This window comes from Bubalus kerabau, chromosome 1 (assembly GCF_029407905.1).
Source record: "Bubalus kerabau isolate K-KA32 ecotype Philippines breed swamp buffalo chromosome 1, PCC_UOA_SB_1v2, whole genome shotgun sequence".
NCBI lineage: Eukaryota > Metazoa > Chordata > Mammalia > Artiodactyla > Bovidae > Bubalus > Bubalus kerabau.
This window is the reverse complement of record NC_073624.1, coordinates 263,156,888-263,175,254: the sequence shown is the minus strand read 5'-3', so window position 1 is coordinate 263,175,254 and position 18,367 is coordinate 263,156,888. Positions and strand designations below refer to the sequence as shown.

General features: G+C 38.6%; 1 protein-coding gene across 1 annotated transcript in view; it reads left to right on the top strand.

Moving 5' to 3' along the window:
* The window catches only part of KIAA0825 (KIAA0825 ortholog), a 441,670-nt gene extending 425,872 nt beyond the window's left edge, over positions 1 to 15,798 (top strand). The window contains exon 21 of the mRNA XM_055564899.1: positions 15,496 to 15,798. Within this exon, the coding sequence (XP_055420874.1) occupies positions 15,496 to 15,613 (118 nt within the window). The 3' untranslated portion in view covers positions 15,614 to 15,798. The remainder of the gene's footprint in view (positions 1 to 15,495) is intronic.
* The last annotated feature ends 2,569 nt before the right edge of the window (positions 15,799 to 18,367 follow it).

The window sequence follows — 18,367 nt, the reverse complement described above, 5'->3', positions numbered from 1 at the left end:
GAGCTGTAAGTTAACTCTTTGACAGAGAGAGCGAGATGGTGGTGGGGGACAGCCCCCAGTAAAGTCAGAGGTGAGAGCACAAAGCAATAAAGTAGGCAGACTCTGGTTTTTTGGGAGGTAGATGCTTGAGAATATCCGGGGGGACTCCCGAGGCTCGATCCCACCTTTGCGTATGCCGAGCCTCCTTCCTCATGACCTTTGTCACGAGTGGAATGTCTCTTGCCGGCTCCCGGCAGACCACCCGCAGAATGGAAGAAAATATTTGCAAATGAAGTGACCAAGAAGGGATTAATGTCCAAATATACAAACAGCTCATGCAGCTCAATATCAAAAAAAAAAAACAAAAAAACCAGCAATCACAACCTAGTCCAGAAATGGGCAAAAGATCCAAATAGACATTTCTTCAAGGAAGACATATACACTGCCAAGAGACACATGAAAAGATGCTCAATCAAATCTACAGTGAGGTGCAATGTCACACTGCTCGAAAGGCCATCATCAAAAAGTCTACAAACAATAAATGATCAGTGGGTCCGGAGAAAAGGAAATCCTCCCACACTGTTGCTGGAAATGTAAATTGGTACAGCCACTGTGGAGACCGTATGGAGGTTCCTTGTAAAACTAATAACAGAACTACCATATGATTCGGCAATCCCGTGCCTGAGCATATATCTGGAGAAAACGATAATTTGAAAAGATACATGCACTCCATTGTTAACTGAAGCACTATTGAGAACAGTCGAAACAGAGAATCAACTTAAATGTCCATCAACAGAGGGAATGGAAAAGAAGATGTGGTACATATGTACAATGGGATATTACTCAATCATAAAAAAGAATGAAATAATGCCATTTACAGCGACATGGATAGACCTAGAGATTACCATAGTAAGTGAAGTAAATCAGACGAGAAAGACAAATATCATATGCTATCACTTATATTCTGAACCTAAAACAAAAATGATACAAATTAACTTATTTACAAACAGATTCACAGACTTAAGAGTGTGGACTTGCAGTTACCAGGGAGGATGGGTGTTGGGGGAGGAGGGATAGACTAGGAGTTTGGGACTGACATGTATAAAGCGACTGAACTGAAATGAACTGACAGGTATACACTGCTATACCTACAACAGGCAACCAACAAGGACTTACTGTACAGCACAGGGAACTCGGCTCAATACTCTGTAATAATCTAAATATGAAAATAATTAGAAAAAGAAGATACATGTATATGTATAACTGGATGACCTTGCTGTACACTTGAAACTAACACAACATCATTAATCAACTATACTCCAATATAAAATAAAGATTTTTTTAAGTTAAAGTTGCTACAAATTCTAAATGAATATATGCAACTTCTTTAGAACAATGCTTAGCACACTGAAATTTTTAAAAAAGCATTAACTCGCCTAATTATAAGCTCCAAACCCCCACAGTGCTGATACATAGTAGGCATTCAGTAAACACTTTCATTCATTCAGTAATGATAGAACATTGGAAACTATGTGAATATGAATATATGGGCAGTGACTCAACGAAGAGTGATGCTCAGTCCTGTCCAGCTCTTTGCGACCCCATGGACTATACAGTCCATGGAATTCTCCAGGAGCAGGTAGCCTTCCCCTCCTCCAGGGGATCTTCCCAACCCAGGGATCAAACCCAGGTCTCCCGCATTGCAGGCAGATTCTTTACCAGCTGAGCCACAAGGGAAACCCAATTAACTGTGTAAGAGTCTCATTTTCCTCCTAGATTCCAGAGTGGTTTTGAACATGAAAATGAAAGTTGCTCAGTCGTATCCAACTCATTGCAACCCCATGGACTATACAGTCTATGGAGTTCTCCAGGCCAGGATACTGGAGTGGGTAGCCATTCCCTTCTCCAGGGGATTGTCCCAACCCAGGGATTGAACCCAGGTTTCCTACATTGCAGGTGGATTCTTTACCAGCTGAGCCACCAGGGAAGCCCAAATGGTTTTACACTTTCGAATTCTTAGTCAATTTTAAACAAAATATGAGCTAGATCTATATTTCAAATCCTTTTCTAAACATGATGGTGCTATTAATTTGAATGAGAGATTGCAAACAGCCTTTTCAGCTGTTAGATCTCACATTTATAAATAATGCTTTCATTAAGATTGTTATCCTCAGAAGTGATTAGTGCAGAAGTTAGTTACCCTTGTGCCAATCTGTGTTGCCAAAAAAACCTGTGATGCCTATGTTGGCATCAGCTTTACATGTCTAGGAAAGATGCATTCAATTTTTAGAAGTTTTGGAGTTGTGAATATGTAATCATTTTCTCGATGAAAATAAGACTTTTTAAACAATCATGTAACAAATTATGTAACTTTTAACATAACAGTTTTGTTATGTTAATGGAATAGACAACAAGTGTCTATAGAGCACAGTCCATGAACATTTCAAGGTACGGTACATCAAATTGAACTGGGGAAAAAAAGACTTTTATATTAACTGTACATTACTGTTAAAAAATAAGCAATATGGTTCTCATGATATATAGTAGTCTTGACACTTCTAGCAGAGGGCATTTCTTCTATATTAGCACTGAATGCTGGCCAAAGAGCATGACCTTGGACTTCTATTTAAACTCTAAGAATTTTTAAAAATCCACTGGTAGAAGGAGTCTCTATGAAGAGAAGGGTGATTTACTGGTAACAGAAAATTTTAGCTTCCATTACTGCTGATGGCTATGGTTCCGTTTATGTTTTCCCTAAGCCATTACTATTTAAATGTTACTGTTAGCATTCTTAGTTGTCCCATTGGTTGGTATATAACTCTCCTACTTAAATATATAGAACAAATCATATTAATTAAAATAAACTGTTGGGCAGTTATGTTGTATCGCAGATTGTCTCTGTAGACTATAAATTCAAATTAAGAGTTTTGTTGCCTGTTCCTGAGCACAGAAAAATTCCTTTTACTGCATCAGTAGTAGCAAAAGAAATCAGCTACCTTACAAAAGAAAATCCATTTGAATTCTTGCAGAAATAGCTAGATAAAATGCATATATAGTGAGTTATCATAAACATATAATAAATTCTTGGCTAAAGTAAGTACCCAACCTGCTAATTTATGATGACAAGTGTTGATATTTCCTAGTATTTAGTATGGATATTCAGAGATATAACTGTATTTATACATATATATTAAATATGTTTATATATTCATTAATTATATTTCTATACATTAAATATATATAGCATTAGGTTCCAGGAATTCTAAGTAGTATATTAACAAACTGTGATGTATTTTCATAAAATAAATACACATTATTTTCTGGATATTTAAGTGTTAAACTGAGGCAAAATAATTTGATGGGAGTTGGAATAACTTACTTTAAGAAATGCTTTTGTTTTTTAACTTCCAAAAACAAAGATGTGATTTCCACTTACATAAACACTGAATGTCCTTTACATGTCACAAAAATCTCCGTAATATTAAAAATAAAGTCTCTAAGTTTGAAAAGAAAACAATACAAATAAATGGTGCCCTTAAGCATTTTTGAGATTTTTTGAATGTCAAAACCTTCATGTTTTCCTTTTTCCTATTTAACTCTCCCCAAACAAACATACCATAATTAGCTTTAGAGGAAATAACTAACTTAAGTTAGAAATAAGTTTGCAAACTCTCTCTGCTCTCTTATCAAAGTGAGATTTTTGCCATTCTCTCATTCCCATAATGCTTCTACTGAAAATGGTATAAGGCCGCATAGCTCCCATGTATGATTCCTATTATCTAACTACTTTGGAGATACAATACAAAGTTCAGAAAAAAAATTTTTTTAAACTATTCTGTTTTAGAGAAGACAAAGCTAAGCAATAAATCAGTTGTCTAGGTTACATGAAAAGAATAACAATTTCTCCATTTCCACTAAATGTACGCAAAAGAAGATAGACTGAAAATTGTATACATTTCTTCAAACCTGGGATTTAAAACATTAGGTTGTAAAACATTAGGCAAAAGTAGTTATGGATTTGTATCATCTGGAGAACATACCAAAAAGTGGGTAGGTCTCATCTATTAATATTAAGTCTAGTATTATAAAGACCTGTCTCCAAAGTAAGAAACTAGCTCTCTAACTCTGCGGTTTATGTGCATAAAAAGAGCTACTAAAAAATGGTGCCATTTATATTCACAGTGATTATATTCAGCACTGGTTTTCTGGTTTATAACAGATTTTCCATAACTTTTCTCAAATTCTGGATAATATTTTATCTGATCCCTCCCTAAAGTTTGTCCTCTGGATTCAGTGCTATTCAGTGCTATTCCGAATCATGTTTTTACAGAAATGTCTTTAAAGAAGAACATCAAATTCTATAGCTCTCAATTTTAGCATAGCATTTGATAAATGACCTTACTACTTAAAAAAAAAAAAAAAGGAGGCATTCTGTCATTAATGCTGCTACATTTCCAGTGAAAGAAAAAGGACATGAATTAATACCCAAGACTACCTCAGATTATTTCATGAGTCAAGAAATGCCTGAATTATGCCTTTCCCACAAACAATTGCTAAAGATTATTCAGTCAAGCCCATATGATGAAGTCTTGGTCTGAATAAGCTCTCTGAAGAGAAGACCATATCCAGTTCTACTCACCTCTATATAACCTAGCCCAGTGTTTTGGGGTTAGTAGGCACTCAATAAATGTTTGCTGGGTGAATGGACAAATTAATTATACACAGTAAAATTGTTCTAAAATGTGGCTCACTGTGATAGATACTGAATAAACTATAAACCATGAGAAATCTCTCATAGTATAAGCTATCAGTTCAGTTCAGTCGCCCAGTCTTGTCTGACTCTTTGCGACCCCATGGACTGCAGCACGCCCAACCTCCCTGTCCATCACCAGCTCCTGGAGTTTACTCAAACTCATGTCCATTCAGTCGGTGATGCCATTCAACCATCTCATCCTCTGTCATCCCCTTCTCTTTCTGCCCTCAATCTTTCCCAGCATCAGGGTCTTTTCAAATGAGTCAGTTCTTCACATGAGGTGGCCAAAGTATTGGAGTTTCAGCTTCAGCATCAGTCTTTCCAATGAATATAAGCTATACATGTACTAAAATTCCAACATAGCAGGTAACTTAAAAGGTCCTCTAATTTCAGTCTTCCAACAGTTTTGTGTTTTACGTTAGTCAGACACACTAGGCTGGCACCAAGGAAACATGATTTACTCTGTCTTGTTTCCCTTGTACTAACATCTCATTCTTAAAAAGAATGTAGAGATGATTAGTAAATGAATGAATTTGCAAGAAGTTGTCTTTTGGTATGATCACTGAATTTAAGAATCCACTAGTGATGTAGAGACTAAGGATGAAGGGACACATTTTAAGGCTCTTAGAGTCCTCATTTTTGTGATTCATGCAAATAATTTAACAATACATATTGGAGATACCAACTACTATCCCTTGTGACGGTAGTGGTTAAAGATCATTTCCCTAAGAATAACATAGCAACACCTAAGCTGCTAACACGAGAGAATCAAGAGATATTTTGTGAGTGCTCAAAGTGTACAGCAGAGAAGGCAATGGCACCCCACTCCAGTACTCCTGCCTGGAAAATCCCATGGACAGAGGAGCCTGGTGGGCTGCCATCTATGGGGTCGCTAGACTCGGACACGACTGAGCGACTTCACTTTCACTTTTCACTTTCATGCATTGGAGAAGGAAATGGCAACCCACTCCAGTGTTCTTGCCTGGAGAATCCCAGGGACGGTGGAGCCTGGTGGGCTGCCGTCTATGGGGTCACATAGAGTCGGACACAACTGAAGCGACTTAGCAGCAGCAGCAAAGTGTACAGAGCACTATGCTGTTTGCTATCTGAAATACCTTCTTTGAATAAAAATTTAGAGTAAAAGTTATAATTAAAAGTCTTCCTCAAGCAACTGGAAATATAGATGAAACCATAGTACATGTGGGAAAAAAATGCAATCATCAAATAACTGCTTAAGAACATAACAGAGAAGAAGTAACAAAGCAATATAGCATTAATTTACCAAAATAGTGCTGGCGTTAGGTACGATAGGACTCAAACGAGGACAAGCCAATCACATCAGGGTTAGGTAGTTGGGAAAGAGTTTATGAAAGAAGTGGGATACGGACTAAGTGTGAAGAATGTACAGGATTGGGATACATGAAAAGGCATTTCAAGTGAATGGGCAGCGAAGTAAACAATGCAAACGTGGGAGAACGGTGGTCCGAAGGTAATAAGGAAAATCATCTCCCTGAGGAGAGATGACGGCAGCTATTTTTTACTTAGTGGATTCTTGGTTTATTTTGAAAGGATAGAGCTCAGGAACAGCCAGATGGAAGAGACACCTAGGGTAAAGCATGGGGAAAGAAAGTAGAGACCTCATGACCTGTGTCCCAGCAGGCGGCTCTCCCCAGATCCCCGTGTGTTTAGCAGCTTGGAAACTCTGAACCTCTCCTTGTGGGCTTTTATGAAGGCTTCATTACACAGGTATAACTGGCTAAATCATTGGTCACCTATGATGGGATTTCACCTCCAGCTCCTCCTCTCTCCCCAGAGGTGGGGAGTGGGATTACAAATTCCAGCTCTCTAATCATGTGGTTCATTCCACTGGTCACCAATGTCCAACCCTCTGTGTTTCTGTTAACATAACAAAAGACACCTTTAGAGCTCTCCTCACAGTAAATTCCAAGGGTTTTAGGAGCTCTGTGCCAGAAATTGGTAAGAAGACTAAAAATACATTTCTTATTGTAAATCATACTATCACAGCACCTGAACTGTGGACTGATTGCAGAGGGATGAATGTGAGAATGATTCAGAGTAAGTGTCCCTTAACTGGCAGCTGACAGTGCAGACAAGATTGGAAGCAGAGGTGTGAATTCCTTTGTGAACTTCAGATCCTGTGTTATTGAGTGTGGGGGCTGAAGGTCAATTTGAATAAGTTATATATGTGTGTGTGTGTGTGTGTATATATATATATATATGAAAAAATACATGAATGATTAATATAATTGGAATGGGAATGAAAATAACCATCAAGAAGTTGAATTTAGAGTGTTTAGGACAAAAATAAATTTTAAAGACACTGAATGACTGTTTGGGAGACACATGAATTACAGATGTGGAGACAGCAGCTGAATATGTGGGAGTAGCTGTGGGGTTTTCTGCGAGAGAAGAGAAAATAGTCCAGGACTGAATCCTGAAGTAAACCCACATTTACAGGAGAGCAGGAAAGGAGAGAGCAGAAAGCTAATTTTCCCCTCTGGTTTGCACCGCCCTCTGAAGCCAGTCTGCACTATGCAGTACAGAGAAGGACTAAAAGTCCAACATGACTTCACTTTTCATCCCTCAGATATCAGCTGGTAGGACAATTTGAAATCATTCATTCGACCAGATGGTTAATGTTGTTTAACAGGACAATTAGCTAATAAATAATTGTAAAGCACTTTGTAAATATAAAGTACTACATAATGTTTAATAATAACATTAAATCAGGCAGGTTATTTCACTTATTTTTATATCCAAGTGTTTTATTGGTGTTTCAGGAGAAATGGCAATAATATGATCGAATGCCATCATTATAGACTGTACTTGAAAAATAGAACAAAGGGATTATAAGAAAACAAAAGCAGCCTTGGGCATGTGAGGCTAAACAGAGTGAACGAGCAAGAAATGTCTCCTTCATCAAAGACAAGAGGCAACGACAACATGATCACAGAAATGTATAACTGAACACTGAGTAAAAAACCACTTTGATATGTAGCAACTTCATCCTACCCACATATTTATTCAAAAGGGAATTTATCAGATAAAATGACGTGAAGGGCATAGGGCAGGAGAAGGAACGTCAACACAGGAGCTCTGGGGAAGCCACTGCATACAAGCAGTCTTATAGAATAATGAAATAATAGCAACGTTAACACGTAACTCACCCACTACTTACAATAATGCCTTAAGATGCATACCATTCAGTTCAGTTCAGTTCAGTCGCTCAGTCATGTCCGAATCTTTGCGACTCCATGAATCGCAGCATGCCAGGCCTCCCTGTCCATCACCAACTCCCTGAGTTCACTGAGACTCACGTCCATCGAGTCAGTGATGCCATCCAGCCATCTCATCCTCTGCCGTCCCCTTCTCCTCCTGCCCCCAATTCCTCCCAGCATCAGAGTCTTTTCCACGATTCAACTCTTCACATGAGGTGGCCAAAGTATTGGAGTTTCAGCTTTAGCATCATTCCTTCCAAAGAAATCCCAGGGCTGATCTCCTTCAGAATGGACTGGTTGGATCTCCTTGCAGTCTAAGGAACTCTCAAGAGTCTTCTCCAACACCACAGTTCAAAAGCATCAATTCTTTGGTGCTCAGCCTTCTTCACAGTCCAACTCTCACATCCATACATGACCACTGGAAAAACCACAGCCTTGACTAGCTGGACCTTTGTTGGCAAAGTAATGTCTCTGCTTTTGAATATGCTATCTAGGTTGGTCATAACTTTCCTTCCAAGGAGTAAGCGTCTTTTAATTTCATGGCTGCAGTCACCATCTGCAGTGATTTTGGAGCCCCCAAAGATAAAGTCTGACACTGTTTCCACTGTTGTCCCATCTATTTCCCATGAAGTGATGGGACCAGATGCCATGATCTTTGTTTTCTGAATGTTGAGCTTTAAGCCAACTTTTTCACTCTCCTCTTTCACTTTTATCAAGAGGCTTTTTAGTTCCTCTTCACTTTCTGCCATAAGGGTGGTGTCATCTGTATATCTGAGGTTATTGATATTTCTCCCGGCAATCTTGATTCCAGCTTGTGCTTCTTCCAGCCCAGCATTCTCATGATGTACTCTGCATAGAAGTTAAATAAGCAGGATGACAATATACAGCCTTGACGTACTCCTTTTCCTATTTGGAACCAGTCTGTTGTTCCATGTCCAGTTCTAACTGTTGCTTCCTGACCTGCATACAGGTTTCTCAAGAGGCAGGTCAGGTGGTCTGGTATTCCCATCTCTTTCAGAATTTTCCACAGTTTATTGTGATCCACACAGTCAAAGGCTTTGACATAGTCAATAAAGTAGAAATAGATATTTTTCTGGAACTCTCTCGCTTTTTCCATGATCCAGCGGATCTTGGCAATTTGATCTCTGGTTCCTCTGCCTTTTCTAAAACCAGCTTGAATATCTGGAAGTTCACAGTTCACGTATTGCTGAAGCCTGGCTTGGGGAATTTTGAGCATTACTTTACTAGCATGTGCTGCTGCTGCTGCTGCTAAGTTGCTTCAGTCGTGTCCTACTCTGTGCGACCCCACAGACGGCAGCCCACCAGGCTCCCCCGTCCCCGGGATTCTCCAGGCAAGAACACTGGAGTGGGTTGCCATTTCCTTCTCCAATGCATGAAAGTGAAAAGTGAAAGTGAAGTCGCTCAGTCATGTCCGACTCCCAGTGACCCCATGGACTGCAGCCTACCAGGCTCCTCCATCCATGGGATTTTCCAGGCAAGAGTACTGGAGTGGGGTGCCATTGCCTGAGATGAGTGCAATTGTGCGGTAGTTTGAGCATTCTTTGGCATTACCTTTCTTTGGGATTTAGTATCCCCTATTTTGCAAAATGAGATAACAGAGATGTTAGGAAACTTACCCAACATCACACAGCCAGTAACAGGCAGGATCTGGATTCAAACCTAGACAGTATGGCTATTCTGGGAAGAATCCAGGAAATAAAACCTAGTGGGTCAGATGCAGCACCAGCCCCTTCCTGCTTTTTCTTGCCTCAAAACAAGGACATGATGCTGGAGCTACAGCAGCCGTCTTGGAGCCATGAGGTAAAGGGCAAGAAAACACAGAGACATCAGCCCTGCTGCTGTCAAGCTGCTTAAGCTATGCCAGTAGTCACCTATCTCTGGATTTCTCATTATACAAGAAAAACAAACACCTGTTTGTTCACACCAGTCAGAATGGCTGCGATCCAAAAGTCTACAAGTAATAATAAATGCTGGAGAGGGTGTGGAGAAAAGGGAACCCTCTTACACTGTTGGTGGGAATGCAAACTAGTACAGCCACTATGGAGAACAGTGTGGAGATTCCTTAAAAAACTGGAAATAGAACTGCCTTATGACCCAGCAATCCCACTGCTGGGCATACACACTGAGGAAACCAGAAGGGAAAGAGACACGTGTACCCCAATGTTTATCGCAGCACTGTTTATAATAGCCAGGACATGGAAGCAACCTAGATGTCCATCAGCAGATGAATGGATAAGAAAGCTGTGGTACATATACACAATCGAGTATTACTCAGCCATTAAAAAGAACACATTTGAATCAGTTCTAATGAGGTGGATGAAACTGGAGCCTATTATACAGAGTGAAGTAAGCCAGAAAGAAAAACACCAATACAGTATACTAACGCATATATATGGAATTTAGAAAGATGGTAACAATAACCCTGTGTACGAGACAGCAAAAGAGACACTGATGTATAGAACAGTCTTATGGACTCTGTGGGAGAGGGAGAGGCTGGGAAGATTTGGGAGAATGGCATTGAAACATGTAAAATATCATGTATGAAACGAGTTGCCAGTCCAGGTTCGATGCACGATACTGGATGCTTGGGGCTGGTGCACTGGGACGACCCAGAGGGATGGAATGGGGAGGGAGGAGGGGGGAGGGTTCAGGATGGGGAGCACATGTATACCTGTGGTGGATTCATTTTGATATTTGGCAAAACTAATACAATTATGTAAAGTTTAAAAATAAAAGAAAATTTAAAAATAATTAATTAATTAAAAAAAAAAAAAGAAAAGAAAAACAAACACCTATTTGTTTAAACCACCAGTCAGGATTTTTGCTCTTTGCAACTTTAACCAATATGGCAAATAATAATGATACTACTAACAGTTAACATTTATTGAGTGTTTGCTATGAACTGTTTACTATTTCGTATGTTTTATGTGTACTTAGTCATTTCATTCTGACGGCAACGCTATGAAGCAGGCACTGTTATTATTCCCATTTTACTGCTCAGGAAACCGAAGCACACTTTATCTGGCTTGCCTGTGGTCACACAGCTTATAAGGGATTCAAATCCAGCACCTGGCTTCAAAACCTCTATTCTTCAGCAAATAGTACTCTAAGCAGTGAAACATTATAAACAGCATTTCAGTTACAATCACAAATTAAATAGGGATCCTTCAACATTATTTTGGAGATTCTAGAGCACATGTTTCGCAACAAGCATGCTATTGACATTTCAGGAAGACAACTCTTTATCGTTTAGGTTTGTTGTATATTAAAGATGTCTACGGTCTCTGTTCCCTGGTTCCCAGAGTCACTCCCTAGACAGTGTCAACCAAAAGGCTCTCCACGTTTCCCCATAGGGAGATAGTATCACCCCAGTTAGGACCACCATTCTAGAACTTTATTCAGCAACATTCTGTGTAAAAGTCCAAATAGTAGATCATTTAAGGTTAGTAGAACGTTGGTCTCAGTCAGTCGCACTCACAATCACTAAACTTCAACACTGTGGAGTGAAATCAGTCATAGACAGCACATACAAATGAGCACAGGTGTGCTCCTTTCAAACTATTTTGTCCACATTTTACAGATGAGAATCTTGAGGCACAGAAGCGGGTAAGAAACTTGCCCGAGATGATTCAACTATAGTATATGAACGGTATGGATTCAACCCAAAGGCAGAGTGATTCCAGAGCATGTGCTTTTAATCAGGATACTTCTGGGTGCACAGAATTTAGATCTGTTTTTTACTAGTACAAGGCATAGTAAATGCTTCAGAGAACTTCTCCCACTCCAGATTCTGGGCCTCCTCCTCCGCCTGTTGGCTGCTCTTTCCTGCAGTAAGCACCACACACCCACCCCAGACTTGCCTCTGCGACAGTCAGAACTCTGCTACCAAGGACATACTTCATGATTAACCACTCCTCAGCTTGGCACTCCTCGTTGGCTCTGACATACAGCTATCCACAGAGGACCCCAAATAAAAGATTTTACCAAACTGACCACTGGAACAGTTACTCACTGATCTGTGACTGTTTTTATTTTACACCTCTCAAGGTCTTATTTAAGAGATCCCAAGTCTGCCATGGCTCATCGAGATGAGCAGAATTAGAAAGCTCTTGACCCATGGTCTGGTACATGTAAGAGCCTTTGTATTAACTACCAGTCACATAACATACAGAGGAGCATCCAGATATCTCTGGTCTAGATTTCAATGCTTATGTAAATCCAGTTAGACCCACCAAAACTGAGAACCCACAAGTCAATTCAAGTAGTACTAGTGAGCAAGGTTGTGACTGTTAGTTTTGTTCAGAGTATTTCAGCCCAGGTTTTAGGTTCCATGTTGTGTTTGGATGAAAAAGGACCCCCTAATCAAATAGAGTCAAGTTCCCACATCTACTCAACTAACCAAGGAGCCTTATGGATGAGGCACATTCCAGAAGACGGTTAAGATTGTGGTACAGATCAGTGAGGTCTCATGGGATTTCGCTGCTCATCATTGTCTAAGATTGCAGTTCTCTTTCCAAGGTACGCAGGTGGGGAATTGACCAAAAGTGAAGGAGAGCGGCCTACCAAAGATGGATAAAATAGAAACATTATCACTTCATAATGCTCTTTAAAGAGAACTAGACTATACTGGTTCCAACTTGTTTTTTTTTTTTTTTCTGTACAGACAGGCTTTCACTACAAATTTTAAATATAATAGAGGAAACTAGGGAATAAACTACGCTGTGTTCTCAGTCGTGTCCGACTCTGCGACCCCATGGACTGTAGCCCACCAGGCTTCTCTGTCCATGGGATTCGCCAGGCAAGAGTACTGGGGTCGGGTGCCATTCCCTTCTAAAGACCTTCCCAACCCAGAGATCCTACCCATGTCTCCTGAGCCTCCTGCACTGTCACACAGATTCTTTACCACGGAGACACCAGGGGAACAAATTTCCCAGTTAATTATGTTTGATAAATTGATAGATTATTTTTTCTTCCTATAGTTTTTTTGACAGAACTGACTTGTTTTTGCACTGCGTTAACAAAGCCTAAAACTAAGAATTATATATAAATTCTTAAGAACATATAAATGTGAAATATAATAATGCTCATGAAAATAAACATACATTTCGAGGCCCTATTAATTTTATTCGATATAAATAAAATTATTAGGGAAAAATGTAGTTCTAATAGTATTTTCCTCCTATCTTGGTCATATTAATAATTTCTTATTTTCTTATGAGTCAGTTTTTTTCTTCAAAGCAAATATAAGAAGGTTGTGGTAGGTAAATAACTGCCTAATATCATTAATTACTAACAGCTCAATTATGCTGTGATGTACCTATAATTGTCAATAAGCTTCAAAAATCCTTATCTTGGTCTATTATGTATACAATTCATTTAAATTACATTACTTATACAAATTTTTTAATGAAGCAGAGAAATTATACTTTCAGTTTTCACAACTAGAGATAATGATCAAAATATTTATGTTCACATTACATATTTTGTTCTGTTGACATTCATGATTCACTTACTCGATACAATATTAACACGTCACATGGAGGGAGAAAAGGCAAATCTAATTTTTTTATGTTTGGATTTCTTTTGAATATCTATAACTGAACTGATACCATATATCTATATATGAATTTTGGAAAGTTCTTTTTTAAAATATCTAGCCCAATTCCAGTAACATTTTTCAGAGAATTAAGTATTCAAACTATTTTTTATCTTAATGAATGATACTTGTAGAATGGTTTTTAAAATATGGTAAATGTTGTATTTACAAGCCCAGACTCCAGAACGTGAATCCCTGATTTCAATCCAAAGGTAGTTGGTCAAGTGACATTAATATTCTATGCCTGTTTTCTCCTCTATAGAATGGGGATAGCAACATTTTGTCGTAATGATTTAAAGATTGATACGTTAGTGCTATGTCAGTAATTTCTGTTCATATTTTCGTGCCTGGAAAGAGTTCAACTCAATGTGCAAATTAATGATGCCCAAGTTCACGTATATAAAATGGGTAATGACAGTTTTTAATCTTCAAAATTGCATGAAAGCTGTATATGGTATACTTATACCTTAAAGGATACTCAAAGTATAATTTAGCACCTTATATGCTAAATTTTAAATCTCAAAGTAGTGAGCTCAGGAGTACTGCCCCTTGTCATATGACTCTGAATAGTGTGGTGGTAAAAAATCTCTTATCTTTCAAGCTATTAAAACCTATATGATCCATGACCTCACTCTGACCATATGGGAACAGACGGAGAAACTAGGATGGTATGGGGTCCAGGCAAGGTTGGGGCTAGGAGATGAGGAGAGTTCCAGACAGAGGATAAAGAAGCAAAGTAAAGGAAACCCAAGTACATATATATATCACATCCTAGGACTGGCCAGGCATAGTGAACCCAACGCTCCAACAAGGAAACCTGTGTGCAAGCAGGTTTCTATGGAAAATGCCTCTGCTTTCTTTTCACTACTCAAACAAGACCAGAACAATCTCCCCCGAGTTTTTATCCTTTCCTCTTGTATGACAGGCTGTTTATTATCCAGGAATTCTGACAAGAATAAAACAGAGGGCTTCTGGAAGACATTCAGTGAACAGCTTCTTGTCTGTTAGAATCCTATCCATTTAAGACCCTTCTAGCAGAGGGTCTTTTAGGATGTATCAGCATTGGTTTTAGAATCCTTCTGTGACAGCACATCATGGTTGATGTGCTGGTAGAAACAGGAGTGAGGAAAAGAGAAATGAATTATATGCAGATGAGTCCTTGTTGTGTGCTGGGTTAAGTATGCCATGGCCAATCCTGAACAGTGGCGGATATAAGAGAAACGATTAACTGCACTTGGGTTACTGCGATATGTACTTTGCAGGATTATATACATATATAGTTCCATCTAACATTTTGCTCTATATCTCACAATCACCCAAAATTAGAAAGTCTTAAGTCTTTTTTTTTTTTTTTTTTTAGCAAATGCTCTATGGAACCTTGCTAACAATTTGGTGCTTTCTTGGGTGATTTAAATTGATTATTTCAAATCTGATCTTATTTCTAGGAAAAGATGGACCTGCCTTTAAGGTATATCCAGTGCAGTGTGGTCTTCTTCTTGTGGCTAAAGCCTTCCTGGTGAACTTCTCTGCAACTTAAAGCCACTGATATGTTGATCAGTGAGGGAAAAAATACTGTGAAAAATATTCTCTTATTAATTGCAAATCTAATTCTAGATTGTACTTATATGCACGCATATCCTGGGAAGCCATACAGTTTTTAAATCTAGAAATACAGAAAACTCACTTAGAACTATACTTAAAAATTTCCCCTGGAGTGGTGCTGATTGGACTCCACTTAACTCCTCTGCTGAAGCAGTGCTCATGAACTGTAAGAGACAGTGAGTAAAAGAATAAAGAAGGAGAAGCACTCAATAAACCAATGACTGCACATGCTCAAGCCCTGAATAACTGAGTGTTGACTGTAGTCTGGAAGTTACAAAAATGCTAAGATGTGATTTTTCTTTTAGGTGGGAAATGAGGAAGGACGAAAAACTAGCAGAGGAAGAAAAAGCAATGTTGGAACATCTGAAACTTATGTGCACCATCCAGGACTCTTCTGCCTCAGATAACACAGAGGAACAGTGATCTGCAGAAAACAGCAACAGCTTTATTTTAGGAAATGATCACATGTAATGGAGTAGGCTTTCTACTCTAGTCAGAATGAACCTCTGAAGTGCTGTGAAGCATGAAACACATGAGTAATCGCTGAACTGAAAAGGAGAACAGCACATAAAGAATAAAATGCTATCTATTTTTCATTTTAAAAATAATTTCAAATGTTTTTTTCTTTCCTCAGTCTTTCTCTTAATATGATATAACTGCTGCCATCTCGTGTTCCCTTTGAATTACTTTTTTTTTTTTCTTTCAGTCTTCAAGTATCTATGACAACAGGCAAACTGTTTGGAAATCTTTTCCCTAAGGATTTTTAAATACAACATTTGAATGTTAAGTTGGAATCACATGGCCCCTTGAGGGTCATCTGAAAAGTTCAAATTAATTTTGTAGCCGTAACCCAAGTCGATCGTAACTGCCTTTAATAGCACCGCTGTGCCAGTCTCCTTTCCCATCGCCTCTTCCTCATCCAATTTATTTTAATCAGAACCACAAAAAGCACTCTCTTGAAGTATAACTTTAGTACTATCTATGCCTATGATGGGCTTCATTGGTGGCTCAGTGGTACAGAATCCCCCTGCCAATGTAGGAGTTGCTGGTTCGATCCCTGGGTCAGGAAGATCCCCTGGAGAAGGAAATGGCAACCCCCTCCAGTATTCTTGCCTGGAAAACCGCATAGACAGAGGAGCCTGGCAGGCTACTGTCGATGGGTTCGCAAAGTCAGACACAATTTAGTGACTAAATAACAACAATCTACGTGTCCATAGTGATTTTTCAGACATCACATTCAGACTTCTAATCATACGCTTTCAGAACCTATACCCAGAAGTGCCAAGTTCAAGGAACTGCCTGTCATCTGAGCCACACACCTGTCATTTTTCCCAACAAGAAATCATCTTTCTTCCAAAGTCACGTTCAAAACTCACTCTAGCACTTCATTATCCATAATTTCATAGTTTCTGTTACTTCTCTTATTTCCGTTACATTGATACACACACACATGCACAGACGTACAAAAGAAATGGAGTATGTTCTAGTGCCTTCTATGCCAAGTAAAGTTGTATTTACTATATCCTTCCAATCAGTGCCTGATATTAGATGAAAAAGCCATCAAAGTCTTTACGATGTAATTTGACGTTTCCCTTTATAACAGTAGTCACCCCAAATGTCTACTGTAGAGTTATTCATCTAGTGGACAGTTAATAAACACAGTTGCTTAATGGGTGTCATTGTGAGAAGACAGCAAAGACAGTTAGACTGTGGAGCAGTCTATCTGGGAGACATCTGGGAGAAGCCTTATATCATGGATTACTTTAGGCCATATGACATTGAACATCATAGTTACTGAGATTCTCAGGTTATTCAGGCCCTCACATTCTGTGCTTTTTATAAACTGTGTATAGGCTACCTAATTTCCAAGGGAAAGTACTTGAGCATTTTGCAAAGAGTAAAGCTTGGCAGAGGCCACCTTAGAAAATCTCTTGCATTGTCTCCTTACATAAAAACACATGAATGGCCGTGTAGTCAGCTGCTTGCCAAATAACACAGTTTATTTTTAAAGAATTTTACTTTGATTGGCCAGTATAATCATAAACCAAGTGTTTTAAGACATGGTTGAAGTAATTTCTAAAAATTCTATTGAAGACCATTTAAAAAATGGTAAGAAACTTTTGTGAGAATTAGACTTTCTGTATAGTCTTACCTATAAACAGTTACTCTAACAACCAACATAAGGCAACGGTTGACTTTTATGCCTTCAGCTTAGGGATGTACTAATGCTGCATAACTATGTTTTATTAGAATAGACACTAAAATAGTAAAAAAAAAAAAAAAAAAGAAAGAAAGAAAACTGATCCAAAAACTAAATAAAATCATCTTATAAACCACAGGATTTCATATTTGGGTTCTTTTGCCTAATATATCTAAAGATCATCTGTTAACACTAGTTTTAATTGAATCTGTACATTTCTGTATAAATCCTGGAAAGTGATTTAGTTTGTATTAAAAAAAAATTCTACATGGCTCCCTTTCAAAAGGAAAGATGTATAATATGGAGAGAATGAGATGAGGTGAAAGGAGACCAGAGTTTTCACTTGATTTCTGTTCTCCATGGCTCTATTAAATTACTGTAGTTATAAGTGCAATAAATTTATTAAACTTTTTGGAGGATAATTACAATACTGTATCAGCTCCTGTCATTCAGCGTGAATCAGCCATAAATATGCATATGTCCTCTCCCTCTGAACCTCGCTTCCACCCCTTTAGGCTGTCGCTGAGCACCAGTTTCAGCTCCCCGTGTTATACAGCAACTTCCCACTAGCTGTGTGTTTTCCATATGTATACATTTCAGTGCTACTCTCAGCTCGTCCCGCCCTCTGCTCCCCTGCTGTGTCCACAAGACTGCTCTGTATGCTTGTCCGCATTTCCATTCCTGCCCTGCTAATAGGTTTATCAGTTCCATTGTTCTAGATTCCATGTATATATATTAACATACGATACTTCTTTTCTCTTTCTGACTTACATCGCTCTGTATAACAGGCTCTAGAACTAGAACTGACTCAGATGAGTTCCTTTTAATGGCTGAGTAATATTCCACTATATATATGTATCACAATTTCTTTATCCATTCATCTATCGATGGACATGTAGGCTGCTTCCATGTCCTAGCTATGAACAATAAAATTTATAATTGGGAATTTAACTGACAAGTCATTGATCTGCCAGATC